Source organism: Stegostoma tigrinum, chromosome 5, assembly GCF_030684315.1.
Source record: "Stegostoma tigrinum isolate sSteTig4 chromosome 5, sSteTig4.hap1, whole genome shotgun sequence".
NCBI lineage: Eukaryota > Metazoa > Chordata > Chondrichthyes > Orectolobiformes > Stegostomatidae > Stegostoma > Stegostoma tigrinum.
This window is the reverse complement of record NC_081358.1, coordinates 16,087,459-16,110,241: the sequence shown is the minus strand read 5'-3', so window position 1 is coordinate 16,110,241 and position 22,783 is coordinate 16,087,459. Positions and strand designations below refer to the sequence as shown.

General features: G+C 42.3%; 1 protein-coding gene across 1 annotated transcript in view; it reads right to left on the bottom strand.

Annotated features, from left to right (window-relative positions):
* The window catches only part of csmd3b (CUB and Sushi multiple domains 3b), a 1,751,526-nt gene that overhangs the window by 708,787 nt on the left and 1,019,956 nt on the right, over positions 1 to 22,783 (bottom strand). The window contains exon 7 of the mRNA XM_048529668.2: positions 7,316 to 7,393. Coding sequence (XP_048385625.1) covers positions 7,316 to 7,393 — 78 coding nt within the window. The remainder of the gene's footprint in view (positions 1 to 7,315; positions 7,394 to 22,783) is intronic.

The window sequence follows — 22,783 nt, the reverse complement described above, 5'->3', positions numbered from 1 at the left end:
CATGGGGGCAAGTGTAGCACTTCCTGCGGTTGCAGGGGAACGTGCTGGGTGTGGTGGGGTTGGAGGGGAGTGTGGAGCGGACAAGGGAGTCGTGGAGAGAGTGGTCTCTCCGGAAGGCAGACAAGGGTGGGGATGGAAAAATGTCTTGGGTGGTGGGATCGGATTGTAGATGGCAGAGGTGTCGGAGGATGATGCGTTGTAACCGGAGGTTGGTGGGGTGGTGTGTGAGAACGAGGGGGATCCTCTAGGGGCGGTTGTGGCGGGGGCGGGATGTGAGGGATGTGTTGCGGGAAATGCGGGTGACGCGGTCAAGGGCGTTCACGGCCACTGCGGGGGGAAAGTTGCAGTCCTGGAAGAACGTGAATATCTGGGATGTGCGGCAGTGGAATGCCTCATCCTGGGAGCAGATGCGGTGGAGGCGGAGGGATTGGGAATAGGGGATGGAATTTTTGCAGGAGGGTGGGTGGGAGGAGGTGTATTCTAGGTAGCTGTGGGAGTCAGTGGGCTTGAAATGGACATCAGTTTCGAGCTGGTTACCTGAGGTGGAGACTGAGAGGTCCAGGAAGGTGAGGGATGTGTTGGAAATGGCCCAGGTGAACTGGAGGTTGGGGTGGAAGGTGTTGGTGAAGTGGATGAACTGTTCGAGCTCTTCTGGGGAGCAAGAGGCGGCACCGATGCAGTCATCAATGTAACAGAGGAAGAGGTGGGATTTGGCGCCTATGTAGGTGCGGAAGAGGGACTGTTCCACGTAACCTACAAAGAGGCAGGCATAGCTTGGGTCTAGCTGGTTACCTGAGATGGGGACTGAGAAGTCCAGGAACTTCCAATTCTCTGGCCCTCAACACCTCATTTTCACCATGGATGTCCAGTCTGTATACACCTGTATTCCTCATGCAGATGGCCTGAAGACCCTCCGCTTCTTCCTGTCCCGCAGGCCCGACCAGTCCCCCTCCACCGACACCCTCATCCGGCTTGCAGAACTCGTCCTCACCCTCAACAACTTGTCTTTCGATTCCTCGCACTTCCAACAGACAAAGTGGGTGGCCATGGGTACCCGCATGGGCCCAAGCTATGCCTGTCTCTTTGTAGGTTACGTGGAACAGTCCCTCTTCCGCACCTACACATGCCCCAAACCCCACCTCTTCCTCCGTTACATTGATGACTGTATCGGCGCCGCCTCTTGCTCCCCAGAGGAGCTCGAACAGTTCATCCACTTCACCAACAACTTCCACCCCAACCTCAAGTTCACCTGGGCCATCTCCCACAGCTACCTAGAATACACCTCCTCCCACCCACCATCCTGCAAAAATTCCATCCCCTATTCCCAGTTCCTCCGCCTCCGCCGCATCTGCTCCCACGATGAGGCATTCCACTCCCGCGCATCCCAGATGTCCACATTCCTCAGGACCGCAACTTTCCCCCTGCAGTGGTCGAGAACGCCCTTGACCGTGTCTCCCGCATTTCCCGCTACACATTCCTCACACCCCGCCCCCGCCACAACCACCCCTAGAGGATCCCCCTCGTTTTCACATACCACCCCACCAACCTCTGGATAAAACGCATCATCCTCCGACACTTCCGCCATCTACAATCTGACCCCACCACCCAAGCCATTTTTCCATCCCCACCCTTGTCTGCCTTCCGGAGAGACCACTCTCTCCACGACTCCCTTGTCCGCTCCACACTCCCCTCCAACCCCACCACACCCAGCACCAATGTGGTATATTGTATCCATTGTACCCAGTGTGGCTTCCTCTACATTGGGGAAACCAAGCGGAGGCTTGGCGACCGCTTTGCAGCACACCTTCGCTCGGTTCGCAACAAACAACTGCACCTCCCAGTCGCGAGCCATTTTCACTCACCCTCCCATTCCTCAGACAACATGTCCATCATGGGCCTCCTGCAGTGCCACAATGATGCCACCTGAAGGTTGCAAGAAGAGCAACTCATATTCCGCTTGGGAACCCTGCAACCCAATGTTATCAATGTGGACTTCACAAGCTTCAAAATCTCCCCTTGCCCCACTGCATCCCAAAACCAGCCCAGTTCTTCCCCTCCCCCCACTGCATCCCAAAATTAGCTCAGCCTGTCTCCGTTTCTCTAACCTGTTCTTCCTCTCACCCATCCCTTCCTCCCACCTCAAGCCGCACCTCCATTTCCTACCTACCACCTCATCCCGCCTCCTTGACCTGTCCACCTTCCCTGGACTGACCTATCCCCTCCCTACCTCCTCACCTACACTCTCTTTTCTACCTATCTTCTTTTCTCTCCATCTTCGGTCCACCTCCCCCTTTCTCCCTATTTATTCCAGTTCCCTCTCCCCATCCCCCTCTCTGATGAAGGGTCGAGGCCCAAAACATCAGCTTTTGTGCTCCTGAGATGCTGCTTGGCCTGCTGTGTTCATCCAGCTCCACACTTTGTTATCTAGGATATTGATCCTGTTGCAGTTTAATCTAACTTGTACAGGTCTCACCTTCCCCAAAAATGGACCTGACAATCCATGAATCTAAAGCCCTCCCTCCAACACCAATTCTTCAGGGACAAGTTCACGCATTCTGTTTGCATATTCCTACATTCACTTGCACAAAGATCTGGAATAATCCAGAGACTAAAGCCTTTGTTTTCAACCTGCCACCACCTCTCTAAGTTGTCATTCTATTTCTCTGTATCATTCCTCATTCTCCCCACATCATTGATACCAGTATAAACCCTGACATCTACCTGTTCACCCTGCCACTTCAGAATACCGTTCAGCCATTCAGTAACACCCTCGACCCTTGCCCCAAACAGACAACACGCCATGTTGGTCTGCGACAGCAGAAATGCCTCTCTGTATCCTTCACTATTGACTCTCCTCTCACTATAGCTTTTCCTCTCCATCTGCTCCTTCCTTATACTGTTGGGTTTTGATTGTACTCTGGAGAGGAGCTGTCATTCTTACCATTTTCCCCAAGTGAAAACTATTCTTGAGATGCAGTGAGATGAAATGAGCATCTCTACTCTTGAAATTAGTCCTTTTTTTCAGCAACTGAGGCCATTATAAAGGCTTGTTTGAGCTTCAAGCTTTAGAAGTTTTCAGCACAGCAGTTACTCTATTCATCTGATAGGTAGTAAGAACAGATTGGTCTTTGATGTGGCTCATTATTTGTTAGCCATGATGTGGAGGTGCTGGTGTTGGACTGGGGTGGACACCATCAGAAATCACACAATATCAGGTTATAGTCCAAGAGGTTTATTTGAAATCACAAGCTTTTGGAGTGCTGCTCCTTCATCAGGTGACATCACCTGATGAAGGAGTTGTGCTCCAAAAGCTTGTGATTTCAAATCAGCCAGTTGGACTGTCACCTGGTGTCAAGTGGCTTCTGACTTGATTATTCGTTGATGTAGGATTAAAAGGACTAAATTTCTTTTTCACAAGTTTGAAATGCATTTTTACTCAGTGTTAATAACTGTGTGCTTGATTGAGGATTTTTTTTATTAAATGGTGAGAGTTGTCTCTTTTGATAGGAAATGTGTAATGTTTTGCATTGATGTTGACTGACAAAATTTGAAAACTGCACATAGTGGATTTTGATGAATGAACATGGAAGGAACATTATGGTCCATGGACAGGGCATGAGATAGCTGTGGACGGTTGTCTCATGGACAATGAAGAAGGTTGTGTAAGAATACAATGGGATCTTGATCAGCTGGGCCACCTGGCTGAGGAGTGGCAGTTGGATTTTAATTGAGATAAATATGAGTTGTTCCATTTTGGTAATGCAAACCAGGGTAGGACCTATACAGTTGAAGAGGCATTGGTAGCATTGTTGGCCAGAAAGTTCCAGAGGTTCAGGTACATAGTTCTTTGAAAGAGGTGTCACAGGTGGACAGGGTGATAGAGAAGGAGTTTGGCATGCTTGCTTTCACTGGTGGGAGCATTGACCACAGGAGTTTGGACGTCATGTTGCAGCTTTACAGGACATTGATGAGGCCATTTTTGGAGTACAGCATAAAGTTTGGGTTGCCCTGCTGTAGGAAGGATATTATTAAATCAGAAAGAGTATAAAAAAGATTATACAATGATATTAACAAAACTCAAGGGTTTGAGTTACAAGCAAAGGCTGAATAGGCTGGAGTATAAGAGGTTGAGGGGTGAGCTTAGAGAGGTTTATAAAAGCATGAGAGGCATAAATAAGAAGAAAGCAAAGGTCTTTTCCCTAGGGTAGGAGAGTTCAAAACTAGTCGGCATAGGTTTAAGTTGAGAAGGAAAAGATTTAAAATGGACATGAGGGACAACTTTTTCCACACAGAGAGTGGTGTATAAATGGAATGACCTGTCACAGCACGTGGTAAATGCAGGTATAGATACAACATTTAAATAAAGGTACATGAATAGGAAAGATTTCGTGGGATATGGGCCAAATGCAGTCAAATGGGACTAGTTTAATTTGGGAAACCTGGTTCCGCATGGATGGGTTGGATTAAAGGGACTGTTTCGGCACATATACAACTCTTCAAAATGGGAGTGAAGGGATGAGAAAGGAGGTTTAGGGGTCTTCAAATAATTTGAGGGGCCATGTCAGGAACTAAGGCAGGCCTTCTCACCTGTTAACTTCTGCACTGGTCCCCAGCTCACAACCGGCACCATGAATCCAAATACACAGGAAAAGACAAATTTTCAGCCCAAAACATAACTCCAATTTGCATGGAATATGCAAAATGCAAATGCTCTAATTCGAAAAGCCACACTCAAGGGGAAACTCAAGCTCCTGCTGTTTACAGTAGGAACTGAGAAAGCTAAACTACATGATAGCTCAATGACTAGCCCAGTTGCCTCACGGTGCCAGGGACCAGGCCTGGATTTGATTCTAGCCTTGGGCGATGGTCTCTGTAGACTTTGCACATTCTCCCCGTGTCTGCTTGGGTTTCCTTCTGCTGTTCTGTTTTCCTCCCACTGTCCACAGATGTGCAGGTTAGGTGGATTGGCCGTGCTAAAACTGTCTCATAGTGTACAAAGATATGCAGGTTGTGTGGGTTAGTATAACAACAGCAATAAAATAGCTTTATATGACAATTTTAATGTAGAAATATCTTAAGTGAGGATTATTGGGTGGAGGTGTAGAAATATTTCGGGAAGAAATTTTAAAATTTAAACCCTCATAACTTGGATGAACAAAGTAAATAGACCATAGCCAAGTTTGCTGATGACACAAAAATAGAGGAACAATTAAGTGATGAGAATGACACAAAGACTCCACTGAGAGTTTTGGAGAAATTAAGTGAGTGGACAAAAGCTTGGCAGATTGAATATAATGTGGAGAACTATGAGGCTTTGCACTTTGGCAAGAAGTATAGAGCTGACAAATACTATTTAACTGGAGAAAGATTGCAGAAAAAGAAAGCTACTGATAGATGGAATTGAGATTCCTCATCCATGAATCATAAAAAGCTAGCTTCCAAGTTTTGTGGGTAATAGGAAAGGAAAATGGAATTCTGGCCTTTGTTTCAAAGAGAGTCAAATATAAAAGAAGGGTGATTGAGGTAAAACTATACAATGGGATAGTCAGACCACAGCTGGAATGCTGGAAACAGTTTTGAACACTTGTCTATGGAAAGATAAACTGGCATTGCAGGCAGTCCAGAGAAGGTTCACTCAGCTGATACCAGATATGGCAGTACTTTCTTATGAGGAGAGACTGAGTAAGCTAAGTCTGTAATCATTAGAATATAGAAGAATGGGAGGCAACCTTATTGAAATGTATAAGATTCTAGGAGAACTTGACAGAGTCGATGTAGGAAACTTGTTTCCCCATGTGAGAGTGTTTCGGACCACAGGATATAATTTCAGAGTAAGGAGGTCGAGATGAGCGTAAAACAGAAGATAAGATTGAAGATAGAGAAGAGGATAAATTTATTCCCTCAGATAGTTGTAATCTGTGGAATTCTTTACCAGAAAGAGTATTGAGGCTTACTTATTAACTAGATTCAAGGCTGAAATAGACAGATTTTTAATCAACAAGAGAATCAAGGGTGAGCAGGAAAAGGCACAAAAGTGGAGTTGAGGATTAATAGATCAGCATTGATTTCAGTCAATGATGGAAATAACTTTATGGGCTGAATGGCCTTCTTCTGCTTCTATGTCTTATGGTCACTATCTGGACTCCAATAGTCAAGCAATTAAGATCGAGCTGCAGAAGTGACCAGAAGTATAAGAATGCAAATTTCTTAGAAGGCTGCACAGTTGTGAGAGGGTCCACAGTCAGGAAAGTATGAGGACAAAGATTGCCTTGAAAATAAGGATGATAATTTTGAAAATTTGGAAATCATTTTATTGAAGCCAATGTAAGTCAATGAGCACAGAGGCGATGGATGAACAGGGTTTGTTGTGTGAGAGCTAGTAGGAACTGCAAATGCTGGAGAATCTGAGATAACAAGTTGTAGAGCTGGATGAACATGGCAGGCCAAACAGCATCAAAGGTCTTGGCCTGAAACATCAGCCTTCCCGCTCCTTTGATGCTGCTTGGCCTGCTGTGTGATGGAAGGCCAACTCAGCAATGGATTGGAATAGCCACGTTTAGATACAATAAATGAATAGATACGGGCAAACTTGGAGAGGTCGGGGGTTGGTTTGTTACAGAAATGCAAATAGTTGAACTGAGTGTGACTGAAAGCTCAGGCTCACCTACCACACCAAGGTTACAAACTGTTTGAATCAGCATCAGACAGTTACCAGGGAGAGTAATGGAGTCCACTGTAAGAATTACTGAAAATATTTGGATTACTTATATGCACATTGTGCTGATTAATTATGAAGTATTTGACTCCAAGTCACCTTATTTTAAAAGCATATCAACCTTCATTGGCAATTTAAGTTAGGACAAGGTATTTCATACAAAACAATTTCTCACTAAAAACAGACATTAGTCACAGTTACATGCTATAGACTGTACCCTGACTTTTGACATGAGTTTTCATGCAAATGTAATGATCATCAATGCAAACACATTGCTCCCTGAGCCTCATGCAAAAAAAAACATGCAAGAAGGTTTTGAAAAATCAGACCTGATTTCTCTCACAGGTTCGGAAGTGCACTTTTTTAAAAACAGCAGTTTTCCTCGTTCTTGCTCTGAAAACTTAAGTCACTTTCAGTGTTGACGATAAGAACAGTAAGGATACCCATGCACACTGTCACAAAGCTGTATCGATCACAATGACTAGCAACAAAACATCAAACAAGGATAAAGCACAGAAAACGCGTACAGGGAACACATCACAAATGACACACACTCATTTCACTATTCTTCTAGAAAAGGTAGCAAAAAGGTAGACTCACAGATAGAAAACTTGTTGCTGGTGTCTTTCCCTGGGAACAATTTAACTCCTCTAGATTTAAAATCTATGGACTTTTTCACTATTTAGAAAAACAAACAAAAATATACATCAGAAGAAACAACTCAAAAGGAAACTGTTTCCTTAAAAAAAACTTGTTATTTAATATGCTGCAGTGTTGTGTTGCACTTAATTGCAAGAAATAAAGAAATGATGTAATTCACAACTCGTTACTCATTTTTCAAAAAATCTATGAAAAGATAACTTCAATGGAAAAGAAAACGTTGCCTGCTTTTTGCTCAATTCCTTTATTACATGATAATGACAAAGGCAATGAGATATTTAGAGCCTCAATCAAGCTCAAGGTCAGAATTTCTGCTACCAAGGTGGCTCAATCTGCCTCTGTTTAAAGCACCTGGTCAATTTTAACTCTGGAAGGGGTTGGTAGGGAATAGCACTGGGCCCATCAATCCTGGAAACAGGTCTTAGACAACCACAGAGGGAGGCAAAGTTTGAGATGTATTGATTAGAAGGCCTGACGGTTCTCTGGCACTTTGTCCCAGATGTTTCAAGGAAACTCCAAGGTGCTCAGGCCCTCAACCCTAACACCACTTCACCCACCCATTCTCCAAGGCCTCTCATGCCTGCTAATCCAACTGAATGCCGACTCATGCCCCTGTAGCCACTCCCTATAATACCTCATTCTCTCCATGTGCCAACTTAGGAAGAACAATTTATAATAACTACTAAGAGATGTCAATCAAACAATGTCAACAATTCCCTTCATTTCTCCTCAACTTATGCCTTCATTGGTCTTAACTCTCTGCCATAATTGAAACAGGAGGAATCACAAAAGTCAAGACATCCACTTCTTTTTTTCCCATTTTTGATGCTAATTTGGACAAGATTAAGAGGTGTAAAGTGTTGGAAGCCAGAAACGACATGAGTTGGCATGGCAAACATGAATGGTCATGGGCAGTACCTGCAGGCATCAGTTGATTTTGAGTTGACATGGAAACTTTGATGTCTCATGGAAAGTTCCAGAATCCAGACTATGGTTCATGACGCATTTGAGGGCCCATGACCATTTATGGTCAGCAGCTGATGCTTTGCAGAAGGACTGACCTGTAAATTTCCTGGGTGGTCTTTCTGCCACCCCTCCATATGGCCTGACTTATTCATAATTATATGTGAGGCTGACAAGGCCCACAATGGCCCATCTATCTTCTCACCAATCAAGGCCTTTAAATAGCTCATTATTGCTAGCTTGCCCACTCCAGCTCAATCAGGAGCTCAGAGGAAGGGGTTCAGAAGGCTGTTTTAATGGACAGGGTGTGTTCCCTGCAACTCCAGGTGGAAGGGCAGGAAGCTCCACTCCAAATTATCCTGTCCTGAAGTTGGTTTGATCCCACAAAGTTGTGAAGTATGAGAAGATGCCTAACCTCTGCCAAGGGGTCAACAGATGGAGTGCAGGGTCTTTACTTGCAACTTGCATCATGTACGCATATATTTCTGAGAATGTGCTTTGGAATCCTAAAAACAGGTTCCACCCTCAATTTGCAAAAGATCCAGATTCTGTGAAAATTCAGCTCCAAGTGCCTATTGTGGTATTTCCTTTGTATGTATTTCCCGAGAAGAAGGTAATCCAGTTAGCACTAAACACAATTATATTAAAGTGCAAAGATCAAAACAAATACACAATTGCACTTCTCCACCCAGTTCTTTTTTGCGAAGTAATTAGTCCTCTGGGTACAGACTATTCATTCCACTTGTACACAATCAATTAATGTTGTTTCACTCTCACAGAAAATGTATTTTCTGAAAATCACCAATTGGTAGGTCATAAGAGCATGAGCTAAAATTGAGAACACATAAACCAATCTTAAATGAATGCTTTTATGCTATATTGCTAACCTACACAATGAGATTAAAAGATATCTAAGGCTCTTATACCAAGAAAAACATACGCGAGTTTGTATTTTCAAATGTTATATGGTAAGTTATTGTGAATGTTTCATTATTCCGCACACAATGATACATCTCTAAATGATGACAAACTTTCACCCCTTCTTTCATCTAGGGCCGAAGGGCCTGTACTGTGCTGTAATGTAATGTTCTAATGTTCTTCCAACAACTGCTTCGTAATTCGGGTTATTTGCACAATTTACTTACTTTAATACATTCATTTTATGTTTATACATTGCTTGTGTGATGAAGGCAGCTTTAGAAGTTTTATAACATATTACAAAGCAATGTGCTCTGATTGTGAGTAGTGGAGATTAACTCATAAACATTGTTGCCCACATGGACAATGCCGGACATTGACATCCTGATTTGGAGAACGACCTCAGGAGAGTCAGCAATTTCCTGCAGGAAACTAACAGGTTAATTATCTGGAATTGTCCTTAGACTTCTACTGAAGGTCAGCTCCAAATCTGTGCCAAATTCAGATCAAGTTAATTTCCTGCTGGAGAATGGTGCACTGTGTGTGGTATCACTACATCGATAGCACAAGTTTCATTCAGAATCTTATGCTATTGTGGCATTGTGTTGAAGGTGCCTCATTTATCCATTTTCTTTTTCAGTACTCACATCTGAAGGAGTGTGAAATATGTCCACTGGGGTACTAGACAGAAACCTAAACCCTTTTTTGAAAGATTACTGACTTAAGCTAATGACTGCCTTTTAGGAAGTGGCAGGTTTGAGTTTGTGGCTTTCAGCAGTGTAGATATTTGATACGGATTTTGGAATTCACTCAGGGTGTGGTCTGTGAAGAGATAAAACGAGCAGATCAGCCTGTGTCACTTTCTTGAGAATCCAGTGCGAGAGCCAATAAACTGAAACAGCTATCCCCCCTGAAAGGCTTCTGGAAGATTTCCTCTCAGCATCTTAAACAAACTCTGAACAGACCCCAAAGGAAAACCGCATGTTTCTATTGATCTGGTTACTTGTGTAACGGAAGCTGGAGGGAAAGATTCTGGAAAATTCTGCATCTTATCAATTTATTCCCTGATATTTGACAACTACTTTGGCCAAAGGGTCATTTAAAAACAAAATAATCTCCACAAATAAATTTTCCTCGTTGATTTTCTTTAACTTTTATATGGAAATGTGTGTATCTTACGGATAGATGGAGAGAGATAGATAGTAGGAACTGCCGATGCTGGAGAATCTGAGATAACTAGGTGTAGAGCTGGATCAACACAGCAGGCCAAGCAGCATCAGAGGAGCAGGAAAGCTGATGTTTCAGGCCTGGATCCTTCTTCAGAAATGGGGGAGGGGAAGGGGATTCTGAAATAAATAGGGAGAGAGGGGGAGGCGAATGGAAGATGGATAAATAGATAGGTGGACAGGAGATGGATAGGTCAAGGAGCCAGTAAAGGTGAGTGTGGGTGGGGAGTTAGGGTGGGGGTTAGTCAGTCCAGGGAAGATGGACAGGTCAAGGGGTGGGGATGAGGCTGGTTGCTAGGAGGGAGTGTGGGGGTTGAGGTGGGAGGAGTGGATAGGTGGGAAAAAGGATGGACAGGTTAGGGAGGTGGGAACGAGCTGGTCTGGTTTTGGGATGCAGTAGGGGGAGGGAAGATTTTGAAGTTTTTGAAGTCCACATTGATACCATTGGGCTGCAGCGTTCCCAAGCGAAATATGAAAAGCCGTTCCTGTAACCTTCGCATGGGATCATTGTGGCACTGGAGGAGGCCCAGGATGGACATGTCGTCTAAGGAATAGGAGTGGGGGGCGGAATTGAAGTGGTTCTCAACTGGGAGGTGCAGTCCTTTGTTGCGAACCGAGCGTAGGTGTTCCACAAAGTGGTCTCCAAGCCTCCACTTGGTTTCTCTGATGTGGAGGAGGCCACATCTGGAACATTGAATACAGTATGTCACAATGGCAGATGTGCAGGTGAACATCTGTTTGATGTGGCAGGTTTTCTTGGGGCCTGGGATGGGGGTGAGGGGGAGGTGGAGGGGCATGTGTAACACTTCCTGCGGTTGCAGGGAAAAGTGCCAGGGGTGGTAGGGCTTGTGGGGGCTGTGCAGTGGACAAGGGAGTTACTGATAATGTTAATATCTTCAGATTTCAAACTTTGTGTTAGGCAATTTTGCATCTTTGTAAAAGAAGTCTTGTTATGACAAATCAATAGTTATATTATTTATTAAATCAACTTAATATAGGCAAAGCATATAATTGGCAATGAGAGTTATTGAGGATAAATCATTTAGATATATGTTGAGACCAATGGAGCAATCAGAATAGAAAGAGACAGTGCACACCTGTAGCCTCACTCATAACAATATATACAGTGTTGATTAAAGTTTGCCTTTGTGAAGTCCCCGATAATACAGAAGTTTCATCTTTTGCTTGTTTGTGTAAAAAAGGTGGTAAACAAATGCATTCTCAAACATTTCAAAAAAACTAAAATGCTCTGACTGCCTCAAAGTTATTTTTAAGCATACTTATAAAAAGATAGCATACACTTTTTGACAACCCTAATTCTAAATGTACTCAGATCAATAATGTTATTTCAAAGAACAAACATACTTAAAACTAAAATGGTGGGGAGACATGTTGCATTTGTACACAAATTGCTTGATTGTTTGATGAAAGAACTACAATTTGTTTGAAAACAATACAAGTTTAAAGCTGCAAGAAATTATTTCTTGTTGCCAATGTATCACATTAAATCGACTCAAAATAAATGTAAAATTAAGAACATTGCAAATTGGGTAAGATGTTATGTCAGATGTATGACTGAAGTAGTGTAATAGTCCAATAAACAAATTAAACAACCATCCTTGGCTGAGTGATGACTCCACATATAAAAAAACTTGTTACATCTCTCCACAGGTAACACCTGATATTTACAGCTTGTGATTGAGGTTTCCCAATGTCTGCAACGCTTTAGTTTGTTAACACTCAGGGTAATCACTGATTAGTTTGGATTCACAGTCAGATGTCCTTCAAATAAATCCTCTCAAGGGGAGAAGAGAAGTGACAAAGATCATCTCATCCTGCAATACACCTGTTTAGCCGGGCCATGAGTACACGCATCTGGTTCTACAGAATAAATAAAAATGTTCTGAGGAAAGTCCACCGAACCCAAAAGCTAACTCTGTTTTTTCCCTTCACAGGTGCTGCCAGACCTGCTGAACTTTTCCAGCAACTTTGTTTTGCTTCTACAGAATGTTTTGTTCATTTACATGCAGAGTCATTGGGTGGCTCCTTTAAGACGAGCTGCCCCCGACAACTAAGTATGCATCTGAATACATATGAAGAAATTTACCATTGATGCATAGAAAGGCACAGCTGAAGACACATGAGTGCAAGGATACCCACGCACCAACCATCCGGGTGTTGCATTTCAGCTGCCTGTACAGATCTAGGGTGTGTTACAGTGTGCATTGGCAATGTAGTCTAGGATGCTAGTGGCCTAGTGCACATTCCATTCCAACATATAGACCTATTATACTGTATGAGAAGGAAGGTGATGATTGGTCTGCATTGTTAAAGGAGGCAAAGTAAGAGAAGCAGCAAGCCAAGGAAGAGAATCCTAGGGTGATGAGAGCACCTGCAGCCACTCACTTTGCTGTCACAGGTGCCCAGAACTGACAATTTCAGGTGCATTTCAGCTAATTTTTGACAGAGAAATTATGTGGCAAACCAAGTACGGATCTATTGTGCTCTGTACAAACTCCACTCCCACTGCCTCGATGCTGTAGCACAGCGTAGTTTCACAGCTTGAAATCCATCTCTTTCGCTGACACCCATTGCACATCTTTTACTCTTGTCATACCATTTTCCTCAAGGTTAAAAACCACTTTCCTGGGGACAGGCTATAATAGAGGGATGGAATAATGTAAACTTAATGTCAACTTTACAGTTCATAAACATTTAACTAAACAGTGGCAATGCCACACAGTGCTAAACAGCCAAGTGAATAGATCTAAACAACCACAAATCTTTTCTCTTCTTCTTATGTGTTGCAGCAAAGCTAGAAAATGCCATGTGTGCCCTTGCACTGACTTCCCAGATTCTCATGGCTAATGTCCTCCAGGTTAAGAACTCAGTGGGAGCGCTGTCCTTATGCCTATGAAAGAACAAAGTCACCTATTGGAGCAGGAGATCACATAAGGTACTCTGACTGGAGACTTCCAGTCAGGGTGCAAGTGGGCAAACAGTGAGGAATGGAAATGGCTTAAACATAGACCCACTTTCATACATCGCTTATCACAGCCAGCCTGCTAGCTTGCCTCCTAGCCAAGCATTACAGACAATTTGACTGGGTTTCAGTGAGGTGCAGAATTTCAAAGGTAAGGCTTCCCTCCAGTATGAGTGGGAAAGCCCTTGGTGATGTAGGCATGCATTCCATTAATCACTCTGTCTGTGCTCCACAGGTAAACAATCAGCCTCTTCATGGAGGTAGACATAAGTGTGCAGGCATGAAATACATGAATGATCAAGATGGAATCCTCCAGTCTGTCTCGCCAATTGTAGACAGTTTCTCTGGAACGAGAGAAACTTAAGCATTTTCAGCAACTGTTCCACATTAGTCTTCTTCATGCATTAAGCTTAACATGTACATCCAGTACAATGGAACTTGTTGGGGGGTGGGTTGCTCTAGCATCTACCAACATGAATCTTCCTCTTCTGTTCCCATCTTTAATGCCTGCTTCATGTCACTTGTGGTGTGTAGCTCACCACATGATGACCCACTACCTGTCTCGGTGACCTCACTGAGGTGTGTGCACATGAACCAATGGAGGATCATCATGAGATATATGGCTTCATCAGAATAAATGGCAATGCTTCCTCAGAGTAAATGACCTCCTCTAAGGAATCCTCATTCTTCTCTGGTACCATCTCCGGAGGGATGCTTGTTTAATCTGTGGAAAATGAAAGACATGAGTTTAGAACTGACAAGGGCTCAGAATGCAATCACCATTGTGAGATCATCATTTCTCATCGCCTGTTGGTATGTCAACATGAGTGGGTGTTATATGTCACGTGACTCTGTGAAATTCAACTCTATCACCAGACAGCCTGGAAACCCCAATCTCCATCTCTATTACCAATGGCCAGGCAGGCTGAGACCCTCCTTATCTCCAGTGCATCCTTCTCCACAGCACCCAGCTTGGCGTTGACTAAAAGGTCACTTCGGGCATTCTGTATTTTGTGCTGTTTTCCTGCACAGAGAGAATGCAAAGATCTATAAATGTGAGCTGAGGAACATTTTGAGATGATGATCATTTGCTGAAAAGAATGAGTATGACTTGACAAGGTGAGGAAGAGTATCAGTAGTAGCTTGTCTGATGGGGATCTGTGGAAGTGCTCCAGGATAGTGGGATGGGTGCTCTTGCAAAATGAGGTTGCCCAAAGAGTGATGTTCAGAATAAAGATCAAGAAGTCAAAATGTGGGTTTGAATATGGCATGCTACTCACCTTTCCTGCCCCAATCAGGTATGTTAATGTTATGCACAGTATCCAGAAGCAAGGAACTATAGGCTTGTTGTTGACCTCCACTTGACCACTTTCAGTCAGGCCTGCTTTTGCTGTGAAGATCATTCCTTCCCATTCACTGGAAGAAAATCTCCCTGATGGCCCTTCCACACTGCATGATGTCCAGGGGTGCATTTGGTAAGCATAGCGCGGTTGTCCCTCAATAACATTCCATCACACATGGCTAGATTTCACCTGGAGTTTGTCATCATGACATTTGCTCAAATTGGTCACAAAGTCCAGAAGTCAGGTGCAAAGGCTGCTGCCTCATTGAAAAGCCTTGGATGGAATCACTGCTTTAAACTGTAACATTCGTGACATGAAGCATCCTCCGTGCTGTGAATGAGTTGGAAGGTAACAATTCACTTCAGTGACAAAACAATTCCAGTGATTTGATTTGGCTACAAACAATGCAATGAGTAAAATCACATTAGTCTTACCAAACCAGAGGGCTGTTCTCCCATTAGACAAAGAATGCTTGGTAGTGATTTAACCTGAGGGTCACCACATCTCAGGTGAAGGGAGAGGTTGAGAAAGGAAGCCCCTCATAGTAACCTCAGCTAGTGCAGGAATTAACCTCATACTATTGCCACTCTACATCATGAACCAACGATCCAACCCACTGAGCTAACTGACCCGTGAGATCTGAGGAAGAAAGAAATAGAAATAGGAATGATGTGAGGTGACAATAGTTTAAGGTGGGAGGTGATTTTCTTTTGTTGTGGAGCATAAACCCTGGCATAGATCTGTTGGGTCAAATGGCTTGATTCTGTGAAATAAATACTTATAATTATATGTCAGAAACAAGTAGCTCAAATGAACTTAAATCAGACTGCAGACTTTAGATAGAAAAGTATAAACTTAACTTGCATTATAAATCAAGTGTGATACTTTGAAAGTCAATTTCCAAAGAATAGGTTGTACTGCCATCAAAAGAAATGCAAATTGTATTCTGATATTTCTGAAATTTTCCTACCATATTGATGTGTGTTCCAAAATGCCAGACAAAATCTCCACACAATGTATTATAATGTATTTGCCTCAATATGCATAATTCACAAATACAATAATAACATTATTCTGTTCGAACTGACATGTGTTTGACATAAATATATTATCAGTAGAACTCCAGAGGAATGGAAAATTGCCACGTGACTGAATATTCCAAGAACCACTGTAGTTCCAGAATGGAATAATATTCACTATTTTAAAAGACTCTCAGTTACCTATGAAACAGAAAAACAGTCATGGAGTTTTGGTAAATTAGGAAAAAACAATTATATTTATGCCAATAATTTCAACAGGTCAATATATCATATCAATTAGAAAATTAGTATGCAATAAATTGTTATTTTGTTCCATAATCTTGTGTCCTAATTTGATTTCACCAGGTAAGATCAAAATCGTGTGAGTTACATACTTCACAGAAGTACATGAAATTTGGAAAACTACGCTATGGACTAATGCACAAGAAACTTTCTACTTTTGGCCTAAGTTACTGAATATACCAACCTGAGAGATTCTGTAGCTTGCTAATTATGTCAATCAAATAGTACACTATTGACAGTCTCATCATGTCAATGAGTAGCAAAATGTGCATTGTACATTAAGTTGTTAAAGTCCTCCATGCACAGGCAAGATCCCTTGTCTCTTCTTGGAGACTGTCTATCATCTTGTTTATTTCAGGCCACTTTCAGACTGACTTCATGGACAAAATGTCTGGAAGAAATTTACAGAAGCATTTTGCGTACTTGCATCATCATTAAAATGCAATGGTTAAGTATGGACCAATTGACCTATATCATAGAGCACAAGACTGTAAAAATTAAGAGCAAGAGGAGACCATTTAGATCCTTTAACCTGAATGGCCATTTGCTAATATCATAGCTGATCTAAAATTGCTATCAGCTTGACTTCTGTGTCTGCCCCATAACTTTTGATTCCTTTATCAAACAAAAATCAATGTAACTCTGTTTTGAATGTATTCAATGATCTAATTGCCAGTGCTCTCAGCTCAACAGAATTCCTTGGTAGAAAAAAAAGCATCAGTTTTAAATGTGAAACAATTATTTTTTAAACTGTATTCCTTAGAACTGGACTTCCAAATAAAGAGCAATCATCTTCAATGCTTCACAACATTTAATTCTTCTAAACTTCAATGGATATAGGTCCAATCTGCTCAAAATTTCCCCATAAGAAAACTCCTTTATCAGTGGAATTAGTCAAATAAACATTCTCAAACCTTTGTCTACAAAAATTGCATCCTTTAAGTAAGGTGACTAAAACTATAACACTGCAGCATAAACTATTCCAGATGTAATCTTGCTGAAGACCTCGGTAGATACAGCAAAACTTCTATTAATTTATACTCAACTCCTCTTCTGCTTTATTTAATCTTCCTGCATGTGAGCACTTTATGAATCATGTATCAGGACAGCCAGAACCAACCCTTAGCACTGTAGACTTCTGCCTTTGGTCTCCATTTAAATAATATGTTTTCCTACCTTTCATGTCAAAGCAACAAGTTCCTTAACTTCCTCTGACAGTTTTTTTTTGCCCAATCACATCGTATTTAAATCCATCTGGAGACCCTTCACATCTTCTTGCCAGCTTACTTTACTAAATATCATCTTTCTACCAACAATGTTAACTTCCAAACTCTGTCCCTTCCATTTACCTGCATTTTTCACCAATCATACCACGAGCCATTGTATCCTTCGCTATTTTGTCAAAGTTCTCAAGCCTACCCACATCTCTGTTATGCTCTTATCCATTCTTATGGATTTTTTTTTGTTTCCTACAATGTCTCTGACTGTTTTGTTCTTCAGATCTTCAGCAACATCACTTGGTGAAATTAATCATCTTCTGTCCTTCTGTCCTTCTGACTTATGTTCCCTTGGTTTTGATAAGCTGTTCATCTGAGACATTTTCCAGTTCTGGTAAAATATCATGAACCTGGATTATTAACCCAACCATCTTCTCTCTGCATATCCTGTTTGGCCTGCTGAGCGTTTGCATCCCCTGTTTGTAATAATTCTCAATCAACATATCTGTCCCTCTGGAGTAACCACAAAAAAACTTCATATTTTATGAATTTTTGCCACAACAAAATAAATATTTTTTGGTAAGATGTTATCTATTCTCTTGTCATCAACATGATTGCATTTCAACACCACTTGAATTGAGTCATTATATTCATTTGAATTCATCAAGTTGCACCGTGCCCAGAGATGGTTATCAAAATAATCACAAGGCTAATAAAACTTACCATCATTTCAATGCAAGTGTCACAATAACTTTAAATAAGAGCAAATGTACAAATTAAAACAGAAATCAAAAGTTTTTGTTGTTGGAGCTCTGTTACTCTAGCACTAGCTTCATGAAAATGACACATCTCTGCTTTTTCTTTCCCTTTGTTTCCTTCTAATTCCCATTCTCAATCCAATTTTAATTTTCTTGGATTCTCTCCTTGTAACACATTAGCCAGAGAATGTATCATTCTAAATCACACTTCCATATCAGCCTTTGAACTGTTCATTTCAGAATCCAACACTCTAATTTGTTGTTTTTTTTTTCACTTAGTTCCGATATTTCCTGAAGTGGGCACCCTGCCAATTCTGCCTTCCAGTTCAAGAAATCTGCTGGGCAAATACTGTAAAGATTGATGTTAGTCTGCCAAACCAAGATTTTGGGCCAAGATTCTTTACTTGGTCATTTGTACTTTAGATTCTTATCAATACAGCCAAGGATGCTTTATACTCTATTAGTTGCTCTCAATGAGTTCTGTCACCTTCAATGAATTATGCTCATATACATCTGTCTCCTTTAGATCCTTCATTAAAATGGCACCTTTTTATTTATCTACTGTTTTCCTACCAGAATGAATCATTTCACACTTCTCGACATTAAATTTAATCTGCCACTTGTGCATCTGTTCCACCAACTTGTCTGTGTCCTTCTATACTATCCTCCTTACAGTTCACGATGCTTTCAAGTTCACTATCATTTGCAAATTTTGAAATTGTGCTCTGTACACCACTGTCCATTTTATAAATATTTCGTTAATACTGAACCGTGGGCATCTCTGTTGGAAATTTTCTTGCATTGAGAAATATTCATTAACTACTGTTTTGTCTCCTGCCACTTGTGGGATTTTATATTCAAGGTACTGATGATCCTTTTACTCCATAAGCTACAAATTTGCTCACAGGTCTGTTGAGCAGCAATATATTAAACGTCTTTTGGAAGCCCCGGTACATCACAGCACTGGGATTATTCTCATCAATCCCTTTTTATCAAACATGATTTTTCTCTTAAACATTCTAGTTTGGCTTTCTTTAATTAAATCAGGTGTCTGTTTTAAAACTTAAGTAGGCTATTTCTATTAGTTCCCCCTTATTTATTTACAGCCCCCAAAAATTCCAACTGACTGGTAAAATATGATTTTGCCTTCTAAATTTATGTTAATTCTGATTAATTATACAGCGTTAAGGTTTTCTAAGTGCCCCTGTTGCCGCATTCATGACAAGAAGCGTATATTATTTTCTCCTGTTGCTGTGCCAAATGGTCTCTAGGGCATAGAAGTAGCAGGACACATAGCACGTAAATAATTGGGTGGATTGCTGCAGGACAGCTACCTGCCCCATGCCCACCTTAGCAACTCTTGGCGCCATGGGCAGAAAGGTCCATGGCTAACGTTCTCAATTTACAAAGTTATCACTAAGTAACCACTGAACAGCATCAACATACTACCAGCCCAATTATCAACTTTTCTGGCTGTTTCCCAACAGGAGGGAGCTAAGCGGGGAGCAGGAGGAGCATTGTGTCACATTTAGAAATATAGATCCTTTTAAGGATCGAACCGAATGGCTCCAGGAGTTAATGAGAGTAAATGATCCATATTGGATTTTGGAGATAAAAACTGGGTTCTCCCTCTTCCACTTGATTTTGATTTATCCCCTTACCCCTCTCCCTAACTCTCTCACTTTTGGTGGTCTGCATTGTCCATTAATGAACTTTCCATGTAAATTAGTCACTTGGAGAACATGGGCGCTTTACTGGTTGTGGTTAATAGGTGAAAAAGTCTCATGGATGATTCGGTGATGGACATTCAGTTGTGTGTAAGCACACTTCTGAATAAAAAGAAAGGAACTGAGTTCTGGTCCGTACCTCTGGCCAAGATGCCCAGGTTCCATTCCCATCTCCTCCAGAGGCATGCAATAACATCTCTGAACAGACTGATTCGAAACATATACATTTAAAAATAACCAGATCTGGGTTCTGGGGAGGCAGTGGTCTCGTGCAGTTGCCTTGGCTTTGTAATTCTGAGATTGATGTTTTGAACACATGAGCTTAAATCCCACCATAGCAAGTAGTGAAATTTGGATGAATTAAACACATTGTTAAGGAAAAGAGTGGGTTCTGGACGAAAAAGAAGGAACTTAGTTTTGGCAATGTCCCTGGTCGATAGGGTTTGTTAATTATTCCTTTAATTTATTGGTGGTTTAAAAACACGTACAGAGGTGCCGAATAGTGTCTCTGCAAAAAGAGATGAAACTGACTGTCACTATGAGAAGTGATAATGGGAACTGCAGATGCTGGAGAATCCAAGATAATAAAAAGTGAGGCTGGATGAACACAGCAGGCCCAGCAGCATCTCAGGAGCACAAAAGTTGACGTTCGGGCCTAGACCCTTCATCAGAGAGGGGGATGGGGTGAGGGTTCTGGAATAAATAGGGAGAGAGGGGGAGGCGGACCGAAGATGGAGAGAAAAGAAGATATGTGGAGAGGAGGTGGGGAGGTAGGGAGGGGATAGGTCAGTCCAGGGAAGACGGACAGGTCAAGGAGGTGGGATGAGGTTAGTAGGTAGGAGATGGAGGTGCGGCTTGGGGTGGGAGGAGGGGATGGGTGAGAGGAAGAACAGGTTAGGGAGGCAGAGACAGGTTGGACTGGTTTTGGGATGCAGTGGTGGGAGGGGAAGAGCTGGGCTGGTTGTGTGGTGCAGTGGGGGGAGGGGACGAACTGGGCTGGTTTAGGGATGCGGTGGGTGAAGGGGAGATTTTGAAGCTTGTGAAGTCCACATTGATAACATTGGGCTGCAGGGTTCCCAAGTGGAATATGAGTTGCTGTTCCTGCAACCTTCGGGTGGCATCATTGTGGCACTGCAGGAGGCCCATGATGGACATGTTGTCTGAGGAATGGGAGGGGAGTGAAAATGGCTCGCGACTGGGAGGTGCAGTTGTTTATTGCAAACTGAGCGGAGGTGTTCTGCAAAGCGGTCCCCAAGCCTCTGCTTGGTTTCCCCAATGCAGACGAAGCCACACTGGGTACAGTGGATGCAGTATACCACATTGGCAGATGTGCAGGTGAACCTCTGCTTAATATGGAAAGTCATCTTGGGGCCTGGGATAGGGGTGAGGGAGGAGGTGTGGGGGCAAGTGTAGCATTTCCTGCGGTTGCAGGGAAAGGTGCTGGGTGTGGTGGGGTTGGAGGGCAGTGTGGAGCGAACAAGGGAGTCACGGAGAGAGTGGTCTCTCCAGAAAGCAGACAAGGGTTTGGATTTCGTTCCCTCCCATGATTTCCTCACCTTTTTGACTTTTGTGTGTATGGCATTACACCTCTGTATAGTTCTGTAATTTATTTTTTCTTTGTTTAATCAGATTCAATGATTCAGTGGTGAGTTTCAAAGTAAGAAAGAACAGTGAGGGATTGGCTTCTGGACAAGGAAAATTTCCTGAAGAGAAAGGTAGAACCTGGTGACAAAAATAACAATTTCAATGTCTGTGCATCTCTGGAAGCTATTTGCTGCCTTATTCAAGAAATGGATATTGATCTGTTATACGCACGTAGGACACCAATGCTGCTCAGAGTGCTAGATGCTGAAAGATTGTCCTTGCTTCCAATCACACTGCCCACTATCCCCACCCTGTGATGTCTCTTCCCCACCAAAACAGAATGTTCACCCTCTCACTAGGCCCAGAGTTCATGGCCAGCCAGTGTGGGCCTGTCAGCTCTTATTGGCTGCTAATCTCTGGCAGCCTCCGGTGGCATGGTCAGCATTTTAAGTGTCTGATTGGTGTTCGATCCAGTAGCCTCTTGTACCAAAGGTTGGGGGTCTTAGTCACCATAAAAAAATTGCTGGCTCTCTCCCAACCACAGGCCATTGTTTTCTCTCTTCCTTTTTGCTTTAAAGCTGGCTTCATATTTGCTACATTCCAATGCTTGGGAACTCTTCCAGAATCTAAAGATTTCTCGAAAGTCAGAAGAAAAGGCAACCGCTGCTCTTAAAGGATTTAGGTTGCAGGACTCAGGAAATTTATTGCCACATAACTCCCTCAATTCTTTCTTTCATTGTCTAGTTCATTTAGGTTTCTCATTTTTGCTAGATCCTTAGTTCTCCTTTAGACCCGAGATATTCACTTTTATTGTGAATGCAGAGGGAAACTGTTTGTTCCCTGCCCCTGACATTTACTTATTTTCCATTATATTTCATCTGTCTTAGCCATAATGGGCCCATGTTTATATTCACTAATCTCATCTTATGTACACCTGTAAAAAATATTTAGATTCTGTTTTTGTGTCTTTTGTTGGCCGATACTCATATTCTCTCCTGTTTCCATTTAAATTTCTTTTATTGAATTCTAAAGTCTTTCCAATCTTTGTGCTTGCTCTCTGTTTTTTGGTCACATTAGGAGCCTTTTCTCCATTGCTCCTCTGGTTCCCATTAAAGGGCTCATTAACTTGGTGGATTTGTGTGGCTGAAAACAATGTATTTTGACCGCATTACAAAAAAGCCAGCTATTGTTCATCTATTTTCATACTTTTTCCATGTTGGTTCCTAATCTGTCTTTGTCAACTTACACCCAATTACTGAGGTGTGTGTACACATATGAAATGTTTTGTCTTGGATATATTCATGTAAATCTACACACACACCCACACCTACGCGCGTGCACACAGGTATAATGCTTTTAAAACATCT